This window comes from Gouania willdenowi, unplaced genomic scaffold (assembly GCF_900634775.1).
Source record: "Gouania willdenowi unplaced genomic scaffold, fGouWil2.1 scaffold_93_arrow_ctg1, whole genome shotgun sequence".
In the NCBI taxonomy this organism is placed as follows: Eukaryota; Metazoa; Chordata; class Actinopteri; order Blenniiformes; family Gobiesocidae; genus Gouania; species Gouania willdenowi.
The window spans coordinates 2,078,410-2,088,947 of NW_021145258.1; the positions used below are offsets into that span (position 1 = coordinate 2,078,410).

Sequence of the window (10,538 nt, forward strand, 5' to 3'; positions counted from 1 at the left end):
CTACATTATGAGCCACAGAATAGATTTAAGCCTTCAAGTGTTTTAAAAATAGTTTTTAATTTAGTTGATTGCAAAAATACATTAAAATAGTAAAAATATATACATTTATTTTAAAAACAATGCTAACTGTAAACATGTTTAGGATGCCTATCATTCATAATAAACGTACATTCTTTACACTTCATCATGAATGTACATATGACTTTTTTTGTACAAAACTTTCAACAACATGGTTAACATTATTAAATTGTAATTAACTTTAAGTCGTATGTCTTTAGATGCTCGTAATGGAAGACACACCCATTTTTTTAGGTTTTAAATGTACATTGATGAAAATAAAATAAAAATAGAAATAACACATTTTTCGCTTTTGCGCTTTTTCATGTAATTAATTTATTCCATAGAGTTGCTTCCTCTTATTACACATTTTGATGTGACTTTATTGAACTATATCATTAAAGATGTTTCTGGGTATGTATAAGAAAAACTCTTTGGGGACTGGAATTATTCTATACAGATGCTAAAAGGTGTCAAAATGTATAATTTGTATAGTACTTTAATTCAATAGGCATTACATATTTAGTTCCATAAAAGCTTTCATAATACTAGTTTAAATCATTAACCAACTTTCTAAATGCTCAGAAATGTCTTTTTTGTTGCATTTTTACTGTCATTGAGCGTGGGACGGAGGCGGTGCCGCTCTAACTTCAAAGAGAGTAGGTGAACTTCTGAGGCCAGTCGGCCTGTGCTTATACGCACATATACAATGTACATATGCATCACCTTAAGTGTGTGTTCACTCTGAGCAGTTAGACCTATGGTTTTAATATTAATAATTAAACCTAACATCGAGGCCGGCCTGTGAATGCACTCACGTGCACAGTGTACGTGTGTCCAAATTGATGGAAAAACACACACTCCTGTCATTTCTCTGTAAAGACTTAATCAGAAAGATATCATAGCTCTAAAGACACATATACAGCCATGAAAACTTCAGCACAAATGCCACACAAACACTCACTGTGTGCACGTTTGTGTGCGTGAGTATTGTGCGTGTTCAGCACCGCTGCTGTCCACTGAAAACATAAGCTTTAACATACTTACATTTTCCTAAAGTCCTGTAAGTATGATGTCTCACACTAAGCCAGGGGTTTTCAACGTTGAGGTAGCCTGAAATATCTAGTAATAATAAATTAATATGATATTTTTCAATTTTAGATTTTTTTTTAAATAAAAAAATATATACATACATTTTAAAATGAAAAAGTTGAACTTTTTAAATAAATAAAAACATTTAATTAAAAAAAACAACAATTTTACTCCTTGACAGTCCACTGCTCCGCCATGGTAGGTTAAATCAGGGTTGTTCAACATTGGGGTCGCCTGGAAATAAAATGGAGTCGCCTGAAATGTCTAGTGATCATAAAATAAAATGAAATAAAATAAGAAACTGATTAAAAAGTCATTTTTACAATTCAAAATTGTTTCAAAAAAATATTTTTTCAAATAAATAAAAAATGTTTTTAAAATTACTAAATAATATTCTTTTGAAATTAAAAAAAGGAATTTTAAAATAATTTAAATATTTTATATATATATATATATATATATATACACTCAAGCCCAAAAGTATTCATACTCCTGTCATATTTTGACTTAAAGTTACTTTTTTTCAACAAGCAAGTTTTTTTCTTGATTTTAAATGACACAGGTGTCTCCCAGAAGATAACAAGACAATGTACAACAGACATCATTGTGGAAAAAAAATCCTCGCTTTCATTTACATTTGAACAAAAAGTGGCATGTCCAAAATTATTCATACCCTTTGCAAATTGTCAGTGTATAGAAAATGCAAAGTTCTACATCATTCCAAACAGTCCAAGCTGTTCTAAAACATTCAAATGACCCTGATTCATTAGAAACAGCTGTTTAATCAACTCAACAGGTGAAAAACAGCAGCTCTCTGCAGTTGCTTTGTGGACAGTCATGGCTAAGAAGACAAAGGAGCTCAGTGAGGACCTGCAGCTGTGCATTGTGGCTGCTCACAAATCAGGAAAGGTCTAGAAGGCCATATCCAAATGTTTTCAAGTTCCAGTGGCTACAGTGCAAAGTATTATTAAAAAACACAAGACGTTCCACACTGTGGAAAATCTTAGCAGACGTGGTCGGAAGACGAAAGTGACATCTGCGCTGGCCAGGAGGATAGTGAGAGAGGTGAACAAGAATCCAAGGATCACCACCAAAGTCATTCTGGTGAATCTGGGCTCTGCTGGTGGCAACATCTCAAGGCAGACAGTCCAACGGACGCTTCACACTGCTGAGTTCCATGGACGAAGACCAAGGAGGACACCACTTCTCCAGATAAGGCACACAAAAGCCTGTTTGATCTTTGCAAAAGCTCATCTGGACAAAGAAGATGACTTCTGATCCTCTGTTTTATGGTCAGATGAAACAAAAATTGAGTTGTTTGGTCACAATGATGAATCCTTCATTTGGCGTAGAAAAGCAGAAGCCTTCAACCCTAAGAACACTGTCCCCACCCCACTGTCAAATATGGTGGTGGAAACCTAATGTTTTGGGGGTGTTTTTCAGCCAATGGACCAGGGAACCTAATCACAGTAAACAGCATCATGAAAAAAGATGCATACATCAAGATTCTCAACAACATCATCAGGTCATCTGCTGAGAAACTTGGCCTTGGCCACCAGTGGACATTTCAGCAGGACAACGACCCAAAACATACAGCAAAAGTGGTGAAGAAATGTTTATCAGACAAAAACAGAAATGTGTTGCAGTGGCCCAGCCAGAGTCCTGTGGAGGGAGCTGAAGATCAGGGTGATGGCAAGGAGACCCTCCAACCTGAAAGAGCTGGAACTCATCACTAAAGATGAATGGACAAAAATACCAGTGGACACATGCAAAAAGCTGGTCAACAACTATAAGAAGTGTTTGATTACTGTAATAACCAATAAAGGCTTTTCTATTAATTATTGAGAAGGGTATGAATAATTTTGGACATGTCACTTTTTGTTCAAATGTAAATAAAAGCTAGGATTTTTTTTTCCACAATGATGTCTCTTGTACATTGTCTTATTATTTTCTGGGAGACACCTGTGTCATTTTCATTCAAGAAAAAACTTACTGGTTGAATAAAAGTAACTTTAAGTCAAAATATGCCAGGGGTATGAATCATATTTATAAAACACCTTACACACAATCTCAAACAACTTCTATAGTTTCACTGTCAAATCTAGTTCAAATAAAATGCAGTATATAAATATCTGAGCCTACACTTATTATTACTTTGTGCACTGATACTTGCTACTCTGTATTTGTAAAACAAAAATTACTAAAACACAAATTTTATAGAAAAAAGTCTCTGGGTTCACCAGAAATTTATGATATAAAATGGGAACCACTGCACTAAGCTGTCAGTTCATTGATGTGACTTTATTTTATGACTGTGTAATCGGTTAATCATGAACTTGTAACTTTTACAACTCAAACTACCTCTTTTTTTTCATTTTAGAATGGCATTGCAAGATTTGCTGAATGGCTGACGCTCTGGCCCCTTTAATGGCTGCTGCCCCTGAAGGTGAAGGTGGTGAAATTAAAGGAGGAGGTCAGGGTCATTTCTTGGAAGAAAGACAATGATAATGTGGTCCCCTTGGACCAAAAGAAAAACAGAGTGTAGCACTCAGCGATGGAGTGACAGTGGTGAAGACCACCTTCTTTGAAGAATATTCCCAGCAGGTAACTGCTGAGAATATCTTCTACATGAAGGGCCACAGCATAGTGGGGAATGAGCCCCCTGCCACCTTAGGATAGTGAGAGGAACACGGTTCTTCACTGCTCCTCAGATGCAGGTTTCAAGAGCACTGGAGGATGAGGTGAGCCTGCTGCTAGACCCCCCCCCCTCTCCTGATGTCCACCTTGCCACAGTGCAGAGCCAAACAGGTCTGCTCACTGTGGAGGACAATGTGGTGATGGTTTGTCATTATAGAGTCACACACTACATTTATCCTCACACACTCACCACCGTTTGTAAGTATGGCTGTACATTGTGTAGGTTAGTGAAATCACACACCTTTAGGTCATGGTTGACAACTTCAGTAAACAGTAAAGATTAACTTTTATTCATACACTCATTACATGATGTGAACTTTTAATGCTTTGAACAATTTGGTGCCTTGTCATTGAATGTTCATTTCACGACAAGCAGCTTTTAGTTGCAGTAGAATAGCTTCTATTTGACACTAACATCTCCCTATGTTCTTTGTTAGGTGGAACCCGTCAGGATGAGGGAGGGGGTGTCAGGCCTGCAGTGCCTCATCAAAAGCTGACCCTGGAGCAGGTGAGATCTTCTGCTTGACTTTGTAGGAGGTCCAAATTAGATTGTATATTTTATGCCTATATCAACACTCACTGTTAGACACAAAAGCAAGGCATTAACTAAAAATTCAAAGCATGTTCGACCACATCACAGAACATTCACCCTTTAGGTCAAAAGCCACACTTTATGAACACCACCCAGCACATGTCTTGCTCTCTGTGTTAAGATTAAAAGTACAGTTGTCCTTATTTATATTTGTTTATTTATTACTTACGCAATATTACACAAAAGGTTGCGCTGTTGTGCTGAAATCACATTTGCCAGATGACAAAATAACTGCAATGTCTTTATTCAAACACCAGGTGGTGCACTATAAGTGTAGTGGCTACAACATTTGACCACAAGGGCCACACAGTTAGTGAGAGTAGTGATAAAACAATGTTCATGAAGTGAATAACATCACTTCCCTTGGTTATTTTATTTTTTATTTTATTGTCTGAATAAATGAAGTAAAACTAGTCCAGTGAAAGGGTTGTAACTATAAACTATGACATAAGAATTTGCAGTTATTTTATTAGAATCTTAGTATTTCTTTACAAGTTGTATTGGTAAAGGACAGTTCAATAAAAGTCATTATCTAAATGCACCAAAATTCTTGCACTAAAATATAAATTAGACATTTAAATTTGTAGATCATTATTATACAGGTCTATCCCACTTGAGATCAAGCTGCACTGTATGTGCCCCTGAGATACAATGATTTTGACACCTCATGTACTTTAATTTTTAATGTATATAGAACAATTAAATGTGAACAAAATTGACAATGAGAGCAAAAAATTGAAGCTCTGTTTGTTTTGGTTCATTTATTTGGCTCCTCCAAAACAAATAGATCCACAACTGGAAGGGAGACGAGGCTGTTGCCAGGCAACACAAACATTTTCTATTAGAAAGCCTAAACAGAGGAGTGATAACGTGAGTAAAAAGTCCCAGTGCTGTTGTTACTCTGAACCAAACACATTCCATGAGTGCTGATATAATCAAATGACTTGTTCGGAACTAACTGTTGTTTAATGTACATTTACAATTTAAAAATATCATTAACTGACCAATACATTTACTACTGCTGTCACCCTCTTTTATAGGATGGGACCAGAGTCATCATGAACCTCTGGAGAGAAGCTGTCCTGTTCCCCATCCTGCAGCACAGCAGGATTAAAGTGACCCACCTAAAGGGTGTCACTAACCACTATGGCTTTCAGCTGCAGAGTACTAACAGTACTGCAGTACATGTAAATATTCATTTTTGTTTTCAATAGGATGATTGGTTCTCTTCCCCTATGTATATATTCATTCATCTTTCTCCTAACAGTCAGTGATATCTGCAGCCCAGGAGGTGGAGGTACTGTCCTGTCTGCCATCAGAGGAAGGGGAGTACATCCTTCTCCTCGGAAATTATGATGTCGTGGCCACCGACCTGTGGGAGCCTCCGGCCCCCATGCTCTATGATCCCCTCAGGGTCAGCATTGTGCTGCAGGGAGGGAGAGTTTCCACCATTACACTTATTTTAAATAGGTGTAATAGGTGCATATGTATTGGGGGTGGGGTGTTGCTGGGGAAGTTTGAATAACAGTGAATTGACCAAATGTTTATGGAGGGAGAGTAAAGCGACCGGGTGTGAGCACCTCTTAGTTACCAAGGAGGACAGCAACTGCAGAAGTCACAAATTTATTAAAAAGATTAAAGTAAAACAGATTAAAATGCCCACAAATTAAAATCAATGTATGCTAAAATCCATTAACGATGTGGGCTAAGGAACGAATAAAATAGGGGAAAAAGTCACTGTCCACAATAAAATGCAATGTGCAGCTACGCCCAGGTCCTCCGCTCTCCCTTGTCCCAAGGCGGTAGATTCCTCTGGTCACAGGCTCAGGGTCCCCTGAAAATGCAAAACATAGGCCAGCACGGGGGTCCGAGACTACGTCCGAAGGAGGGGTGTTGCCACGTCACTTACAGGGCAAGGCAGAGTTCCCATCTGCCTCTGCGTGTATGTGGCTCTTAACACTCCAATCAGTCTCGATACTTCCCGCTGGCTCCAGCCCTCCACACGCTGGGACACCTACACAGAACAACTACCGGCAGTCAAACGTCCCACAACAATATCCCCGATCTGACTTTGTCCAACAAGTGTTACTACGGTCCCATAGGGTACTCACACGGAAGGCAGAGTCCTCCTCTGCCCCTGCGTGTATATCACCTCGCAACACTTGTGATCCTGGCGTGCTTGTGGTCCCCGATGCGTGTGCCGCCCTGGGAACCTGGAGGGCAGAGTCCTCCTCTGCCCCTGGGAACCTGGGGAGGACCCACAGCTTCCCTGCTGCTCCTTCTCCTGTCTGTGTCGTTTTTCCTCCCCCTGCTCCTTCTCCTGTCTGCTCCTTTTGTTGTGCTCCAGCCACAGGTGCTGATTAACCTCAGGTGTGTTGATTAGCCTCAGGGGTTGGACATAGTCATGTGATAGGGTTGATCAAATTACAGCATGTGATTGGCAAGGTTCATAAAACAAAAGCTAAAATGCACTGCAAAAATAAAACCAATACAAAACACACTAAAAACACAGCACACAATACAAAATAAAATACCATTTCACAGCAGGATCACACATATGAGGTTGAAATATTATCTCTGCTTAACCAACAGCAATAATTAAATGTTGGCCATTGTTATATTGCACTTTTTGTAGTGTTGACCTTCGTCAGCATGTGCAGTCAAAGTAAAAGAATAAATAAAAAGAATAAAAAAGAATACACTACTTCTGATCATGTGTTGTATTATTTTTCATATACACAATTTAATTTAGGTGATACAAACTACAACTGTCTAAATTGCAAAAGACTTTGTCAAAGACGACCAGTATCTAAGCTATAAAAACTTTTTGAAAAAGAAAAGACATAGATCAGCCATTATTAAATGTATTTAATGATAACAATGTTCCCATTGATAGTAAGAAAACCTTTTATATGGAATTGTAAACATCAAAGATTGAGGAAAGCTCTTCTTAATATTAATACTAGGCCACAAATATCAGGTCGATGCTGTATTAGAAACACTTTTACTTGGAACCGTCTTCCCTCGTTTGGGTCACCATGGAGTCTCATGTGGACAATAAGATTTCTTTACCTTAAAGATATATTGTCCTGTATGGATTTGGAAAAAAATAGATACACAGTTAAAGGATCTGAAGACAATTTATATAAATTATGTCGCCCTTTCCTGGATTACTTTGAAAGACCCACAACTTTATGTCTTTGTCCTTTTTGTTTTGTTTGGCAGCTGGTTACCAGTGATTTTCTGTTTAATGTTTATGGGTAAAATAAAAGAAAATGTCAAATTCAAGATATGTTTATTGTACATTGATACATTCTTAAAAAATAAAGACTCTTACTGGACATTGATACATGTTAATAAAAATAATAATAATGAGGGGACCGTGCCTCTGGTGGAGGAGGCACCCCTAGTTGGTTTGTCCAGGGGTGGGGGGTTCTGTCACGGGTCCGGTAGCTGTGCTGAGGCTGTGGAATGCTATGAACCATTCCTGACAGCTTCTTTTAGGGTTCCCAAGCTGGAGCAGCTGGATTTAACACCTGGGGAAGGAAAAGGTTGAAGATGAGTTCAAACACACAAGCACCAACAGTTTAAGAACAAGTGAGGGGGGGCTTTCTGCTCCCTGGGTTACCTGGCACTTCCTGTTGGGGACGGTGAGGGGGGAGGAATGTGTGCTCCCCTCATCAGATGAACCCGAGTGATAGAACAATGTCATCTCATTCTTATCAGTGGAAAATGTGGCAATTGAGAAATCAAAATTTTGTTCTCCGTACCTGTGCAACAATAACACACACACACACACACACACACACACATGTCAGTTCAATGACAAACCATTTGAGTTTGATTTTAATAATAGACACGACCAATGGCTGAACAGTTTGACCCCAGACACACATATCTGACATGAACATACTAATATCTGACCCCTCCCACATATCAGATTAAATGTTAAAACGGCCAGCCCCCCATTTTACAGGAAAAATACCTTGGAAATGTTTGATATGGTCCCAAAACATGAGGGTTTAGTCTGTGTCATTTAGCTGTTTCCATTTGGACTCACCCTCAAGTTTTGCACAAAATCCCACCCAGCCATGTGTTTACGTAGAGCGAAATTATGATCAAGATTGTGTATGTAACACTCGCTTTTTATGGAAGAAAAATTGCATGTATATGTGTCATATTGTCCCAAAACATGCATGTGAAGCATTTCCATGTCATATTGGGACCAGATTTTAAATAAAGAGAAAAAACTAAAAAAGTTTGGATTTCATTTTATGATTCAGAACATGAATTCCACGATCATGGACAATCAGAGACCCTAATGTATATTATTGTTCTTTGATTATCAATAAATATTGTACTTTGTAAACTAGACGTCAAATGGGGGTGGGGCTAAACATAAGCTTGGTCTGACCAGAGTGTATACTGTTTATGCTCTGACTGACCAATAAACCAATAAACCAAACCTAGGAATAGAAAGTCTAAAAACAGAGTGAAGAATAATTGTGTGTTTTTGTTCCTCACCTGCCACAAACCTCTCCTGGATCCACCCACAGAGTGATTTCCCAGGGCAGCCCCAGGTCACCGTAGTGAACCCCACTTTCCCTGCAGGCACGCAGCAGCTCTGGGTCATATTTGTGGAACGCGTTCACTCTGATGCACCTGAAAAACACACAAGGATCAGCACTTTTAGCTCCTGAAATGTTTACCAATTGTTCCTAAATTATTCAATTGTCACACTGTTAATGACATGGAATGACCCACAAACCATGGGTGTCCCACTGAGCTTACCTGTACGCCTGGCCTTTGCTGGGCTTTTCAGGGACCCAGTGACCCTCAAACTTCTCCTGCAGCGCCACTGTTAGCCTCTCAGCAAACAAATCCATTTTCTCCACCTCCACCTTATTCTTTAATTTCACCAGCCTTTTCAGGAAGAAAACCACCGCTGTAATCTCGCTCTTCATCCTCTATAAGTAAAATAATAAAAACTTATATGATGATATACATAAACACAGTTAATCAAATCAATATCAAAAGGTTGATGTAAGAAATTATTACATGGATATTATTTAATATTTCTTTAGCCTTTGGAATGATCAGCAAACACACAAATCTTCTTTCATATCTTTCAGGTGAGATACATTTAACAATATCATTTAATTTCAAAGGAAGAGAAACAAATTAGAATTCAATGCTTGCCTATTGAATTTATTTGTTATCCATAAAAAAATAATTAGATATAGTAAAAAACGTGGCTAAGTTTAATTATCTACACTTATGAATATAAAATTATGCCAAAAACTGACTTACACAAAAAATATTTAATTTCATCTTTTCTTTTACAATCAAACTTCATCTGACAAAACTCAAGTAATTTAATCTAAGAAAAAAAAAAAAAAAAGCCGTATTGCTGTAAAATCTCACACATTGCTCACGGGGAGCCTCTGGTGGTCGCGATGTAAAATGCATATTTAAAATATTACACTTACTTTATTTGTTTGTGTTCGTCTTTAGTTATTCACTCTGATGAGGAGGATAAAACATGTAGTTTATCACCAGACTTTGTCTTAGAACTACTTCAGAAGCTGCTTTCATCTTCTGATGAGTTGTGCTTTATGACAGTTGATAACCATGGCAACCGGAGCAGAATCTGCGCATGCTCAGATGGCTCGAGCTGTGGTAGACACGTGTTTTGTCTGTCGTCTCCATCCGTGCCTGCTTCATACAGTCTACTTAAATATTCCCTGCTAGGTGAGCTGAAAATATTCACGGTGTAACACTGACTGTACTGCAATTGACTGTCATGGAATATACGTTTGAATGTCTTGTTAAGTTGTATTTTTTGATGGAATGTTACTAGCATGCTAATCGCTATTTAAGCTAATCGCTAGTTAGCTGCTGTGCTAAGTAGCTTCAGAAAGGATGGTAATTTCTTTTTGTACATAAACAGCTATACAATTTAGTTTTGCTGGTCAGTATTTTTTTAAAGAAAAAACTGTTTGACATCTGTTTTTTTATTTTTTTTATTGAAGGGACTATATTTTTGTGAAACAAGATTGGTTATTTAATCTTTTTTACATATCATGGGCTGAGGAAGAGA

The 10,538-nt window shown here is 38.0% G+C and overlaps 1 protein-coding gene across 1 annotated transcript; it reads right to left on the reverse strand.

Annotated features, from left to right (window-relative positions):
- Positions 1-7,841: 7,841 nt before the first annotated feature.
- On the reverse strand, positions 7,842-9,402 carry LOC114461095 (protein BTG3-like). Its single transcript, XM_028442935.1, has 4 exons — positions 9,230-9,402; positions 8,963-9,100; positions 8,067-8,208; positions 7,842-7,974 (listed from the first exon to the last, which is right to left on the reverse strand). The coding sequence occupies exons 1-4, from the start codon at positions 9,400-9,402 to the stop codon at positions 7,939-7,941; spliced, it is 489 nt and encodes a 162-aa protein (XP_028298736.1). The 3' UTR covers positions 7,842-7,938.
- Positions 9,403-10,538: the final 1,136 nt, after the last annotated feature.

Excerpts from the sequence above, each read along its gene's own strand:
- LOC114461095 (XM_028442935.1), bottom strand. The coding sequence starts at position 9,402 with ATGAAGAGCGAGATTACAGCGGTGGTTTTCTTCCTGAAAAGGCTGGTG. Across the intron at positions 9,101-9,229 it reads AGCAAAGGCCAGGCGTACAG|GTGCATCAGAGTGAACGCGT; the intron begins GTAAGCTCAGTG and ends TGTGTTTTTCAG. Across the intron at positions 7,975-8,066 it reads TCCCCAACAGGAAGTGCCAG|GTGTTAAATCCAGCTGCTCC; the intron begins GTAACCCAGGGA and ends TTCCTTCCCCAG.